Raw genomic sequence first — 14,669 nt, 5'->3', positions numbered from 1 at the left:
AATTGCCTGACCTGCACATGCAAATTACAGTGTGTTTGCAAATACCACTGCAAATAATATAGTGGTTACATTGGCATATGCTTTTTTTTTGAAAGAATAGGCTAACTGCAGATGCCAAAAGAGAATCCCATTGCAATTGCACTTCCAAAACTCACGTTTTTTGTGCACAGAGCAGTTCCTCTACTACTTTCTTTGCAATACAGCGGCTTCTACTTCCTGTCTGAACCTGTTGAGCAATATCACGATGTAATTCCAAACAGCTGCTGTGGTCACCCTATGTCTGTACATCAGTAGCGAGTGAAATGATTTCTATATATAGTTTGTAAATCTGTTGGCAACATTTGTAAAGCACACTGAGATTCTTCCTGAGGAATAAGAGCAGCTATATGAAAGCAAGAGCATTAAGACCATTATTGCGTACAAAGCAGTTTATCTTTCTGGTGTGGCAGAAATGAGGAAATGGCCAGTCTGCAGAGATGTGGAGAAGCACTTGCTTTGGGCAAAACCCTGGCAGGAATACTTTGTGCTGTCAAAGATAAGCAGGTTCATCTCACGCTGTTATTACAGAACTTGACATTGTACTGACACAAGATGATTAAAAAGTATTGGCTCTGTAGGAAGGAAAGAAAACTGGGAATGGAAAGGACATCTATTCAATAAGATTTATTTGTCCCCCTTGCCTTCCCAATTTTAGTGTGCTTCAGGTACACAAAAGGAGCAATAAATCCCAACTCTGCTGCACCTTTGGCACCCAGCTGCATGACTCTTTGTATAATAAAATAAACCTTCAGGATCCATGCACAAAGGACACTAGGTGCCTTTGCAATGTGAGCAGTGAGTTTTCCTTCTTTTAATTAAAGGCTGAGGAATTTTTTAGTCCAGAAATGTTCTTAGTTTCACCTAGAGTAATTTTTCCCTCCAGTGCTTCCCTGCAGGCAGGTCGACCTCTCGATTCCCCTTCCAAGATACATCCTTATTCTCTTCTCATCAACAGCACTAAAAGAGCCCATTCACTTCTTCACTTGCCATGACTTTTCTATGTTGCTAAGTAAGGCAACCCAAATACACCCGTCAGCGAAATACATCAGATTAGTGGTTGCCCCATGGTTTGTTGGTATATAGTGTATATTTATGCCCCCAGCAACTGTTGAGAAAGCTGTTTTCAAAACTAATCTGAGCAATAGGGCAGCCCACATGCACATGTTTTTGAGTGAAAACTGATCACTGTTTGTGATGGTCTGAGTGGTTAAACTGCAATCTAGACCTGGAATCTTTCCTCCTGGTAGCCTGGGGTGTATTGTAGGGGATCTGTGGGAAAAATCCATATTTGAACTAGCATGCTGAGTCTGATTTCCAATCAAGGACTGGTTTTGATTCAGGGTCATCTTTACACTTACCCCACTTTTTATTTCTCCAACAGGGATGAAAAGAAAGATCTTTTTCTTCTGTGTGACTCCATGTTTACAGCATCACCAGGAATCACTGGACAACGGAATCATCTGGCATAGAGAAAAGCAGCTGAAAAATTGTTCCTTCAAATGCCTTCAGTGCATGCTTCATCCCATTTGCTCTGCTGATACCACTGTTAAATGGAGGTGATGACACATCCTTTTCAGGCACAGTACTGTGTGCACAATTTTGACAAGTTATGTGAGTCTCCCAGGGGAAAGAGAAGCAGCTTGTCCCATCAGTCTGCCTTGCGGTCCTGTGTACTTGCCAGGCTGCCTGACCCTGTGTCTCTCCAGGATGGTTTGAATGATGCATTCAACCTGGGCCTATACAAGCAGCATACAGAAATTGAGACACGGGGATAGATAGATAGATAGATAGATAGATAGATAGATAGATAGATAGATAGATAGATAGATACATAGATAGATAGATACATAGATACATAGATACACAGATACATAGATACACAGATACATAGATACACAGATACATAGATGCATAGATAGATACATAGATATAAATTGCTATCAACGGGAGGGAGAGGGCAGGGAGTGAGAAACACAGGGCCAGGACAGAGGGGACGCGCAAGAAGGGGAAGGAAGGACAGGTCAGCAAACAGGCTGTGGAAGCGGGTGAGAACAGCAAGGGGCTATTCATGGAGGGCAGACAGGGATGGCCTGCAGAGCCAGGTACAGAGAAGGCAGTGTAGCAGCGCAAGGCACAAGAGGGGGAGGTGGGAGAGCTTGAGGGCTGGTGCCTCAGCGTCTGCATGAGTGGACAGCAGGAGTGAAGGAGCTGTTCGGTGCAATGAGGGATGCAAAAGCTGCAGGGGGAGGTGGGAGCAAGCAGCACTGGAGAAGGACATCAGGAGAGATGGGGAAAGCCCAGCCGTGCTCTGGTGCATTGTTTTTAATGTGCTCTATGGCAATTGGACCTGTTCCTGCAGCATGGGACTGAGCTCAGTATGAGCCAATGCATCTGTCTGACAAGCTGTTCTCAGGAGCCATGACTGAAATAGCCACTGTCCCATGCCTGAGGACAAGGTTGTGCAGCCCTCTTTTTGCTTGTCTGTAGTTTTGCCTGCAACTCATCCAAGTGTAAATAAACGTTAAACTATGAGCTTTGTCCTGCAGGGGAGCAAGCACCACCTGCCACGGTTTGCTCATGTCCTTTCAGCAATTGTGACAGTGTGCCCCAAGTGTGGAAATGTGAGAAGCAGAACAAAGTCCTCTAGGCTGCTACTTGAAATAGTTAATTGCTTGGAAAGGCAAAAAGGACGCTTAGAAGAGTTTCCTCTTTTCAAACCAAGAAAATAGGCCTCCCAAGTTAGGGAAGATTGAAAGTCTTGTCTGCAATCTAGCTGCTGCTGAGTAGGCTCTATCCCTCTCAAAGCCAGGAACCTGGGTGCCAAGATATACAATGACAGAGTGAATCCTACTCCTATAAAATGGGCACTTCCAGTTCTCATTTTCTCTCATTAACTCAGATCCTGATTGAGTGATGGCCTATTGGTGAAATAGTTTATTTCCTGCATACAGGATTTCAGCAGGGCTTTAGGGAAGAGAGTCTGGGTCTTCTGTTAGAAGGTGGCAGAGCATGTCAAGTCATGGGATCATAGAATAATTTAGGTTGGAAAAGACCTCTTAGATCATCAAGTCCAAATGTTAACCTAACACTGCCAAGACCACAACTAAATCATGTCCCTAAGTGCCATATCTACCTATCTCTTAAATACCTCCAGGGATGGTGACTCTACCACTTCCCTGGGCTGCCTGTTTCAATATTTGACAACCCCTTCCATGAAGAAAGATTTCCTAATATCCAATTGGAAGATTCATCCTAAGCAGCGGGCAACGAAGTCAGTGTAAACCTGCCCTCCTGCACTACATATGGTTCACGCTCTACTCTCCTGCCTTCTGTGATGGAAGGAAGTCCACTGTGCCACCTTGCTAGCACAAGGGCTCTTCCTAAGCTGTTTATAATGGTGTTCTTGAGAACATAGCCTGGGACATATAACAGGATACTCAGACTCCTTTTTTTTTTTCATTTTTGTTTTTTAAAGAGAACGTTACAGAAATCTGAACATGTAAAGTGCCTGAGAAAGGGGACTGTGGAATGGGAACAAAATGTTTCAGGCAAGAATGCCTATAACAGGAAAACACAATCACTCCTGTCTTTGCTGCAACAGTTCCTTTTGGCAGTTGAAACCTGTGATCTGAAAAATTGCTGTGGTGGGAAGCTTCAGCTGTGGCTAATGGACCACAGGAACAGAGCCCTGACCAGTTGAAGTGCTTACATAATGCAAAATACTGCCAGAAAGGGAATCCGAAACTCCAAATTAGTGAATACTTTCAGCCTTAAGGTGTCTGTACCTCTGTTCTTTTTCCTCACAAAGGTAGTCAGAACTTCATGTCCCCTGAAATGGCCACTGGATAATTAAAGACATTGATAGTCTTATTATGCTGAAGAACAGGGGCAAAACAAAATGCTGAAAGGCTGTTAAATGTGTATGATGTCTCCCATGCACTGAAAGAGTAAAGGTTCTGGGTGCTTATGGGTCTAGGATCATGATTACAGAACCATGGAATTAAGGACTGTGTTTCAGCGCTCATCAGCAGGAAAGAACAAATACTATTCCCACATTTTCTGATCTGTGAGTACTTAGCTTAGTCTTAGCATCTTCTTTGTGTGTGTAATTGGCCATGTGCTACAGCCTTATTGCTTTTATTAAAATTGTCCTAGAGAGGGATTATGGGTCTTCACCCTTGGCCATTCCCTTGTAAAGAATGAGTACTAAATTACCATGAGTGGCGTATAAGATCAAGAGAGGACATCAACCACTCATAACCTCACCTAATTGTGCCAGTTTCCCCCCTACTTCAGGGGACACATGTACAAGAAAATACCTAATCCATGTTTAGTAACATCTTTAAATTATGTCATGGCTAAAATGGACATCACTGACATTTTATGTGTAGAAAAACAGCACCACCAGCCCAGTGTTGTATCCTTGCCTCAGCAAGGACTAGCATTGAAAGTAATATTCATGCTGTTAAATCTTCCTTTGGAATATTATTTTAGAAGTGAGCAATGCATGTTGCTTCTTCAAGTTCCTTTGAGTTTGGAAAATTTGATTTATACATAGAAAATTTCACATAGATAATTCAGATATCAGTACATTTGTACTTTGTATTACAGACTCTTAGCCCAGGAAAATTCGGAGACTTACAGATTTTGTTGTATCTGAGAAAACAGAAAAAGCAGAAAGCTCAGAATTTTTTGTGAAACAGTATATTTCAATAAATTTCATTTTTAACATAATCTTTTTGCTTTTAATATTGTACATGTCAGTGTTGTACATATCAACATTGAACTAATAAAATATAGTGTATTTCTAAAAGCATTTTGGTTTCAATCAGGATTTTCCTACATAAAACCTGCCAAGTGCAAATTTCCTAACCACCTCCATCAAAAAATGTGTACAACAAAATGTTGTCTGCAAAAACACACCCCAGAAAGATAATTTTGTTGTGCTGCTTCTCTGGCTAACTCCAATGATAACGATGTGAACCTTTGTCCTAGACATAATGAAGAAATAAAAATGCTTGGAGTGCTGTTATATACAATATCAGCTCTATCTAAAAGCATTGGTGATGCAACGCTAAAATTAAAAAGGTACTTATTTTTTTCTGCTCTTTCATGCTTTACAGAATTTGGCCCAGGCTTCATTCTGCAGGTGCAGCTGAAAGAGCAAGCAGAACTTCTACTGACCCACTGACTTATCTATACACAGTTGGTGCGTCATTGTATCTTATACTGTCAAGGTAATTCTCTTAGCTCAGTAAGCCAAGCATCTTCCTCCTTTTTATTTAATCCAAAGATTTGGCCAATATAAATGACCTGCAAATATTTATTTGTTTTAAGATGTACAATATTCCTCAATCTGCTTAATTAATGTATTTTATGTGTTAGAGAAGACTAAGCTTATGAGCTTTCATCCCAATTCTTGAGCAAGATAACTGCATGATATTCATACAGACAGATAATCAAAGGAAAAATATAATTTCTTTCTCAAATCTATGTGAAAACCAAGCTTAATCTCCTTTTGCCATTGTCAGTAAAGCAGTATGCACAATAATAAAGCTAAGTAAGCAGTTTGGCTAAACATCATACATCAGTTCATGTGTCCAATCCATATTAATCAAAAAAGATGACAGACAAGAGCAGTACTTAAATTATTTTCACTTACATTTTCATTAAATATTGGTTTGACTGTCTAGAATGCACTGTGTGTAATCATTTAAGAAGGTTGATATATGTTGTTATAAATGCGTTCCTACTTCTCTGTACCAAAACCAACTTTCTCTCTGTCCTTCTCCCTTCTCTCTTTCTCTCAACATGGGTTTGCAGATATTGCTGGCCTTCATATTCCAGAAAACTTTTCTAGTTCACCATCATTCACTGATAATAGAGAAAAAACAGAAACAGTGCAAAGTTTAACCTTTTTTTCTGTAGTTTCTTACACAGGAACATACCTGTCTATAAAACTAATATAATCATAATATATCATGTGTTAACAGAAATGATAATGTGATAGACATGTAGAATAAAGAAATGAAGGGCACACTCCAGCTGGACACCAGTCAGTGACAGCAGGCAATAGCCATTAATAGAATAACCACTAGAGGCCTTCAGTTGCTTGGGCTGTCAGAAATGATGAAGGCAGAGCCCTGCTGCCCACCCAGGGCTTGTTCCCCCTAAAGTTCTGGGGACTCTGCTCACTCCTCCCAGCAGAGTGCAATTCTCTTCATGAAAAAAAATTTCACAGGAGCTCCAAATGGGCAAGCCAAGCTGATTCGCCCTCTGATCATCCTAGAAAAAATAAGGGAATTAATAAATAATCCAGTGATTTGTTTCAGGCACAATGTGACATTATGGGAACAGTGCTCCCCCCAGGTGCTGACAGGCCGACCTCCTCCCCTCGGCTGCCTCTCCAACGATCCCAACCGCCTGCAAACACCTTGGCGGGATAACAGCATGGTTCCACTAGAAAACCGTGAAAGCAAGAGGAAGTCTGCTGAACAATGGCAAGGGTGTTTTACTTCCAGCCCCTGGGACAGCTCAGGATTAAACGGATTTTCATTGTTCTTTCCCTCCTGCAATTTGGACACAACATTGGTGTGAGTGCAGCCGGGGTTTTATTTGCTGCTGCCCCCCCGTCTGCGAGGTTGGTATTCTCCCACTAGCTGCCTGCTCTAAATATGGCCATGGCCAGTGTGTCAATAATCCCCCTCTTTAAGGGACCTGCAAACACTAGTGTTGGGACATTCTTGCTGTTCAGATGTCTAGCTGACGTCTGATGCTTAAAACAGAGCATGCTTTCATCCCTTCGTGCATTGTCGTAAGCCCCTGATGATTACTCTTAAAAGGGTGCCTCTGCTATGCAGGGAAACAGTTGCTGACCACACGAGACACAGCTTGCTCACTTGCTTCAGCCTTCTTGAATGCCTGGTCACTTCAACTTTGTACCAGCCTGACCAAGCAGGACCATGTCTACCTTTGGCTACAGAAGAGAGCTCAGTAAATATGAAGACATTGATGAAGATGAGCTCCTTGCTTCTCTCACTGAAGAGGAGCTGAAGGAGCTGGAGCGGGAGCTAGAGGACATAGAGCCCGACTGTAACCTTCCAGTGGGGCAACGACAGAAAAGCCTGACGGAGAAAACACCGACAGGGACTTTCAGCAGGGAAGCACTGATGGCCTATTGGGAGAGGGAGACCAAGAAACTCTTAGAAAAAGAGAGGTTGGGTGCATGCGACAAGGTAAGATGCCAAGGCATTTGCTGTATCCTATAAATATTTGGGGTTATTCTTCATTGGCATGATCTTGCTGACTGATTTAATTTCCTTTGTCTCTTGTAGCATTTTTAAGAACACTGTTAGCCATACTTCTGTGCCTGCTAAAGCTCTGTGTAGTAGCTTAGACAGTTTTTGCTCTTTCTGGAGGTACCTTAAATGCTCTGTTCAGAACAGAAGAAAGTGCCATAAAAACTATCATTAGTGATAAAAATAGGAAAAAAATTAAAGGGCATGTTAAAAATTATCAATAGGTAGCAATATGGGCTTTGGATAGCATTTGATTTTTTAAAAAAACTACAGAAAGTACCTTTTCCTTTTCTTAAAAAACAATCAGTACTGGCTGCACAGAAGCACATCAGGAAGATAATTTTGAATACGTTATGTCAGAAGTTTAGTAAGCGGACACCAGACTTTGTGCTCACTGGAAGGAAGCTGCGTTGCAGTCAGGAGCTTGTGTTGCTTTGTCCCTGCTGAGGAGCCTTGGCACAGCTTGGGTGTCTTCTAGCAACTGTTGTCAGAGGGTTATATTATTTAAAAAGTGGCCTGAACAGCTGAACCATTTAACTGTATTCCCAAAAAAACTGCCAATAGTGTTTGTTAGGCAACTCATTCCCCAAAATAAAAAAGTTAATGATAAAACCCGGTCCCTGAACTAGAAAGGAACGTTACAGCTGGTCAGGAGTGAAGGGCTCAGTCTTGGCAAGCAACAAGCACTCTGTCTCAGCTAATGTCCATGTTGGCACCACCGGGTCCTTGCTAAAAGTATTTGTGAGACTGAGCTCAGTCAAAAAGCAACTTCTGTTTTCACAATGGCTCTGTGTGGGGACATGGGAATTTTTAAATGCTGCTTCATACCAAGCTCTGACTCTGTTTATAGGGACATGTTTTCTTATGTTTAAATAGAAAATAATGCAACAAAGGCAAAGTCAGCAAAAGCGGACTCAGAACCTCTAACAGCCCTATTCAGGAGTTTGGTTCATTTGCAAGGAAATAATTGCAGTCCATACATTAGCTAAAATATCCTTCTAGAGAAATGTCAGGTGCATTAAAATACCCTGCAATATCCAGGACGTTTTTACATATGTTTTCTCCTGCTTGTGAATGGTGGTATAATGTCTTTGCAGGCAAGCGCACAGACCAGTAGCTGTCATCAGACCATTAGTGTCAGCTTGCAGTCGTTGACTTCACTCCCTGTTTGTCAAGTCCTAGGGAGGCAATGGCAAGATTAATGTTTATTTCCAGCTAAGCCTGGAACTCGAAACCTGGGCACTTCCAAAAAACCTTCTGAACAGGTCTAGTTCTGTGTCTTATATAACGGCAGGATCTTTCTTTCCCCCCTCCCCCATATTTATACAGCATTAACGATGGGTTATGGCTAAACCTTGAAGTGCTGGCAAGCACGTCTATACTTTTTGATCTAAGAAGAAACTTCCTAAATGCACCCTTAAATAAGAAAATGTTGACATGCTAAAATAGAGGGCACAAAGGTTCTCTTCACTGAAGGCAGTAAGAAAGCTCCTTGAAAACAATTTTCTTCTTGCTTTCAACTGCCTGGAAGTTAGACACCTTTATCTAAGATGGTTATTTGTGCTCCTTCTATAGTTAGTGGTGAGAGATCAGCTGCTCCAGAAGGCAAACAAGCTGCAGATAGCCTTTTAGGGGGAATAACTTGTCCTCCAGAGATATTTACCTCTGCATTGACTATCTTAGCCCAAAATTTTCATCGCATTACTACTACAATATAAGGTGAAGTCCCACAGGCTGCCTGCAGCAGTCCTGTACTGCAATGCTGCCATAGTAACAGAGTACATCTCTGTGGATCTGCAAAGAGTATTCGATTTTAAAATTATTGTGCAGATTGCTGTGACACCAGACAATGTGTGTGACAGGAAACTAAACTCTCCCTTTGGCCCCAGAAATGCCAGTCAAAAAAAGCCCAAAAAATCAAACCCAAGTATTTTTTTTATTAGTCTACTGACATCAAACATATTAACAGTGCATTTAGAGGCACCACCTTCTGCTCATCTGCAGCTGTGTCGAAGGCTGTAGTATATATTCCGAGAGAGAGAAAAGCAAAGCCATGAAGATAGATTCCTGGATACCTGGTGTTTTCAGGTTTTAAAACTCTACACATATATAGAAGCTACAGATATAAATCTTAGTCCCAATAATAAACCTATAGGTAGCACAGTATGTCTCAGTCTCTCTGCATAGGGGCCTTCCTGGAAAAGGAGGCCCCTTCTCCACAGGAGAAGTAATGGGGCTGGATCCTGAAGACCTCAATGTGCAGGTCAATGTGATGGGACCCTGCAAGCCCCCCAGGTGCTGAATGCTCAGCTCAGGAACATCAGGTGGGAACAACTCAATGTCCTGTTTCATTACGAGTCACAGTTCTACGAACATTGCAATTAACATCTGTTTTACATGTGTCCCAACACAGAATTCTGCTTAAGATTGTGAAACAGTACAATGCAATCTGTCACTACTGTTATTTTAACCTTTCCCTGTATTTTCAGAGCTAGATAATTAAGCAAACCTAAAACGACACAGGTTGTCTAAAAATAGGCTGTCCTGTTAGTAACACTTATGTTTTTCAGAAACCGAATTGGTGTTTCTCTGCAGAGTACATTTACTTTGGAAAATACCCTCTAGTATTTTACAAACATTAAAAACCCCGTTAAACCCCACGAACATTGCTGACGTAATGCATACCGAACAATTATATTTCATCCAAAATTTTATAAACATTTACAACGGTAAATAAAAAGGCATAAGCTATGGCTTGTCCAGTAGACAAAATATGACATGGGAGATCTTTTGGGGCAAAAGGTGGGTGGTACACAGATCAGTCTACAGCACATAGATCAGTCATGGCCCGTAGATCCCTGCTGCACTACTCGAGTCTTCCAGGTGGAGAGCGAGGCTTTCCTGGAGCAAAGACTTTTCCCCGTTCCTGTGCAGAGAATTCTCTTTTGCCACCATAACTGCTAAGGGCACCAGGCAGAGCTTTAAGACATGGTTCCAAATCTGCCTTCCTGGTACCCACCAAACACACTAAAATAACTTTACATTTCAGAAAAAAATCCATTTACTCTGTAGACAATGAATTATAATGATTCACAGTATGGCAGCTGGCCTGCAACAGCTGTTGGTGAGCACAGACTTAGCTCTTGGCAAACATGAAGAAATTTGGGGCTTCTTGACATGTTACCTTGCATTCCCTATTTTCTGTGGAAATGCATCTGAATCCTTTATTCACAAATAGTTTCTAAGTATGTACAGTCCATGCAGTGCATCCAGAGTCTTTTTGACATGACTCCTGTAATTCTGAATTGTTTTGCATGCTGGTATAGATGATTACACATGCAGGCACTATTTATATATTAAATCATGGCAATCTTTAACTTTTTTAGATGTACTAACAGATGCAAGGGAGCCTGAGCATTGACAGAGATGTCTAATCCTCATGAAATGAAGAAGCTTGTTACTCATATCCATTCTGAAATTGTTGTCTTGTGTTTCTGCTGGCAAGGGTACAAATTATATCTCCTTGCAGACATGCCAACACAGAAAATGTGAAGTATGTCCATGTTGTAATATCTTGTATCAAGTTTTCTCTTGGTAGAAATTACTGCCATTGGTTAAATGGTTGCAATTTATGCTGAACATTTTCTAAAGAATATGAAAGAAGTAACATTAAAAAGGTCTTAGGCGCTGCAGCATTTTCTGTTCTCCTAACTGTATCCGTTTCTGGGGATTTATTTTTAGGTTTCAATATCAACATATAGTCTCAATATAATTGTTATTATGCTAAAAGGCAGTAGCTATGTTATTTCAATCATGTTTAAGACTCATACCTACATTCCTGTTCAGGATTCTGAGCAAGAAGAAGACAATTCAGAAGAGCTGCAAGAAGAATGTTTCACAGAAAGCAATAGTGAAGTGTCTGAGGAAGCATATACTGAAGAGGATGATGAAGAAGAAGATGATGAGAAGGAAGATGAAGATGAGAGTGATGATGAGAATGAGCAAGAGCAAAATGCTGCAGGTGGTGAAAGACCTGAAAATGGCAGGAGTTCTGACCACATCAGACGCAAAAAGTGTAATGGCGCAAAAGACAATGAAAACTTACTCAATGGCCATGATGGAAAAGACGATAGCCAGAGCTTAAAAAGCAGTGCCATTCACCCTTGTGGAAATCCAACAGTTATTGAGGATGCTTTGGAAAAAGTTAGGAGCAATGACCCTGACACCACAGAGGTCAATCTGAACAACATTGAAAACATCACTTCACAGATGCTTATACAATTTTCTCAAGCCCTGAGGGACAACACAGTGGTTAAGTCATTCAGCTTGGCTAACACCCATGCTGATGACAATGTGGCAATAGCTATTGCTGGTATGTTAAAGGTAAATCAGCATATAACTAGTTTGAATATCGAGTCAAATTTTATCACAGGCAAAGGCGTGCTGGCCATCATGAGAGCTTTGCAGAGTAACAAAGTTCTAACAGAACTGCGGTTCCACAATCAAAGGCACATCATGGGCAGCCAGGTGGAAATGGACATAGTTAAACTGTTGAAAGAGAACACCACTCTGGTCAAGCTGGGGTACCACTTTGACCTTGCTGGCCCAAGAATGAGCATGACAAGTATCCTGACAAGAAATATGGATAAACAAAGGCAAAAGCGTATGCAGGAGCAGAGGCAACAAGAGTCAGGTTGTGATGGAGCCATCAATCCAAAGACCAAAGTCTTGCAGAAGGGAACACCTCGATCCTCACCTTATGTGTCACCTAAGAGCTCACCATGGTCTTCTCCAAAGCTCCCTAAGAAAGCACCTCCAGTGAAAAGTCAGCCTCCAGCTCCAGCTCCTGCACCTCCCCCTCCCCCACCACCCCCACCCCCACCTCCTCCTCCCCCAGTTATTCCAGAGAAGAAGGCACCAACCAGGAATATAGCTGAAGTCATCAAACAGCAAGAAAGCGCAAAAAAAGACTTACATAATGGACAGAAAAAGAAAAAAGGCAAAAAAAGTAGAAAACATGAGAACAACATATTGAAAGAAATTAAAGATTCTCTAAAATCCATCTCAGACAGAAAATCAGAGGAAGGTTCACGACCCTCCACCCGTCCATCCACCCCACAAAGGTCTCTCCATGACAACCTTATGGAAGCAATTCGGGCAAGCAGCATAAAGCAATTAAGGCGGGTAAGTGAGAGATCCTTGTTCAGTAACTGATTGTGGCCCAAAAATAGCACAAGCTCAGGTAATTTTAGTACATATATTTAATAAATGAAAATTCTTAGAAATGTGAGCATAATAAAGCACTTGAGAGGAGGCTTTCCCCTGATCAGGCTTTTCTCAGCACACTGATTTCTCTCCAACTGTGAAAGTGGGGCACTTTCCCAGGTTCTGTCTTGTTATGGGAGAGGGTGGATAGCACACGGATCTTGGGAGTGTATGTCTGGTAGGAATGTTGCTATCCAGACTGTACAACAAATGTAGTGAACACCCTTCCCATCGCTGTTTCATAGGTGGAGGTACCAGAAGCCCTTCGGTGAAAGACTGGATGACAGAAGAAGTAGAACCCTGCAGTGACTGAGGGGAGGCTTCTTGTCCTTTCATTGGCGGTAACATAGACTGTCTAGCAAGCTGCTTCCAAAGTACACTCTTAGATTCAAGCCATTTCCCTTTTATTTCAAAGAAATAAAACCGCTAAATACAAAATAATGCTTTAAGGATCCGTTTACCTTGTAATCTGTAAATATGGAAATAATTTTCTTTTTTATTTAATGAGATTTCTATTGAGAAATTGCTTCTTATTTAGATATTCTTGTCAATATCTGATTGCACATCACTTGGCAAGTTCTTCACACTGAGATGTAATAGTTTAACAGCCTGTGGTTTCTTCTGGTTTTTCCATGAATTTACAATAAATGTGGTTTGAAGCTTTCAAGCAGACACATAGTCCTTTATTTCTGTGAGTTAAAACCCACCAGACATTTGTATCACGTTCATAAGCATTCAGGAAGCCTCCTGGGAAAGAACCTGAGATCCTTCTCCGCTGCACCTGTGCCTGTGTGGAGTATAGTACCTGAGCCCATATATTAGTGCAATTCCATACTGACATGGGAAAAAATGATTCACAAGGCTATGTACAACTAAAACTAAGATATGGGCTGTGTCAGGTCATCGGTGTTGCATTAGGGGTCCTAAACCTTGGTCTAAGAGAAGAAGCGGGAGATGAATAGATACGTGGTTCGTGTTGACTTATGGGTTAAATATTAATGCCGATATTTTATGGTTGCAGAAGAATTATTCAATGGAGATCCATTCAGTCCAAGTGCTGTATTTAGGCAGAACTAACCTCAGCTGAGATATCCAGTCAGACAGAGAAACTTGAAAAGCAGTCTGCCATTCAGGTGGAAAAAGGCTTTCCTATGGTATCAGTTGAACAACAAGCAGGGTGTGAACTGTCAATATGATACAGTGGAAGCAGAGCCAACATCATTTGGAGATGCATGGCTGGAGGTATCACATCACAGGCAATGGCATGAATAGCCCTTCCTCATGTAGCACTAGACATCTCCCTGGTCAGATTAGTTATGGTTCTGGGTGCTTCAGCTAGTGTGAAGGTAGTGATAACATGAAGAAAACTGAGTAGTGGCCAAAGTGTTGAAAGGTGAGAGAAGAGATACATTCAGAAGCACTACTAAGTATTAATTAGTTTGCTCATTGCAACTATAAACAACAGAATTAGTATTTCTTTTACATAATACCACATCAATGAAAGTAATTACTTAAAGTTACTCAACACTGCAAAAAACAGTGGTACTGAAAAAAACACAGGTAAGCTCGCTCTTAGAAATATTAATTAGACAGATTTCCCCAGAAATAGGAACAAATTGCTGGAGGGAAATGAAGCATAAGGGAGAGGGGATCCTTTAATGAGTTGTCAGGAATGTAACTGTCATAGCAAGAAAATGGTGAAAATACCTTTTTGCATTTGTATTTATTGACTAAAACATAACAAAAGCAATATATAACTAACTGAAACACATTCCAACATTTTTTTTCTTGCCTCAGGATCACAACAACTCATGAGTATTTCTAGACCCAGTGTCACAGGAAATATGGTACGTACAATTAGTCTTTAGCTGCCTTTATAATTGGATAGGCTCCCATAGCATAAAAATCAACCTATGGTCAGTTTTCGATGACCAAATGGAAGCTGGGGCTTGGGATCTTCTGAGGATGGAAGCAATACTGGAATGCAGACAACAGTCAGGAGTAGACCTATGGCCCCAGACCTTGTCTCCAGAAACTTTGTGAAGGATGAGAAACATCCCGGATGTT

General features: G+C 41.3%; 1 protein-coding gene across 2 annotated transcripts; it reads left to right on the top strand.

Moving 5' to 3' along the window:
* Positions 1 to 6,822: 6,822 nt before the first annotated feature.
* Positions 6,823 to 13,274, top strand: LMOD2 (leiomodin 2). 2 transcript variants are annotated; one of them, XM_027720849.2, is made up of 3 exons: positions 6,823 to 7,274; positions 11,184 to 12,521; positions 12,848 to 13,274. In XM_027720849.2, the coding sequence occupies exons 1-3, from the start codon at positions 7,002 to 7,004 to the stop codon at positions 12,872 to 12,874; spliced, it is 1,638 nt and encodes a 545-aa protein (XP_027576650.1). In that variant the 5' UTR covers positions 6,823 to 7,001; the 3' UTR covers positions 12,875 to 13,274. The 2 variants fall into 2 exon arrangements, with proteins under 2 accessions (XP_027576650.1, XP_039239548.1); XM_039383614.1 differs by having other exon boundaries at positions 11,193 to 12,521; positions 12,848 to 13,011.
* The last annotated feature ends 1,395 nt before the right edge of the window (positions 13,275 to 14,669 follow it).

The sequence above is a fragment of the Pipra filicauda genome, unplaced genomic scaffold (genome assembly GCF_003945595.2).
Source record: "Pipra filicauda isolate LSUMZ 115617 unplaced genomic scaffold, ASM394559v2 scaffold113_size4260070_pilon, whole genome shotgun sequence".
Taxonomy (NCBI): Eukaryota; Metazoa; Chordata; class Aves; order Passeriformes; family Pipridae; genus Pipra; species Pipra filicauda.
Note: the sequence above shows the minus strand (reverse complement) of the source record. Positions and strands in the feature narration are given on the sequence as shown.

Bases quoted from the DNA above. Each gene is read 5' to 3' on its own strand.
- LMOD2 (XM_027720849.2), top strand. From the start codon at position 7,002: ATGTCTACCTTTGGCTACAGAAGAGAGCTCAGTAAATATGAAGACATT. The intron at 7,275-11,183 runs GTAAGATGCCAA...ATTCCTGTTCAG, and splicing joins GGTTGGGTGCATGCGACAAG to GATTCTGAGCAAGAAGAAGA. The intron at 12,522-12,847 runs GTAAGTGAGAGA...GCTGTTTCATAG, and splicing joins GCATAAAGCAATTAAGGCGG to GTGGAGGTACCAGAAGCCCT.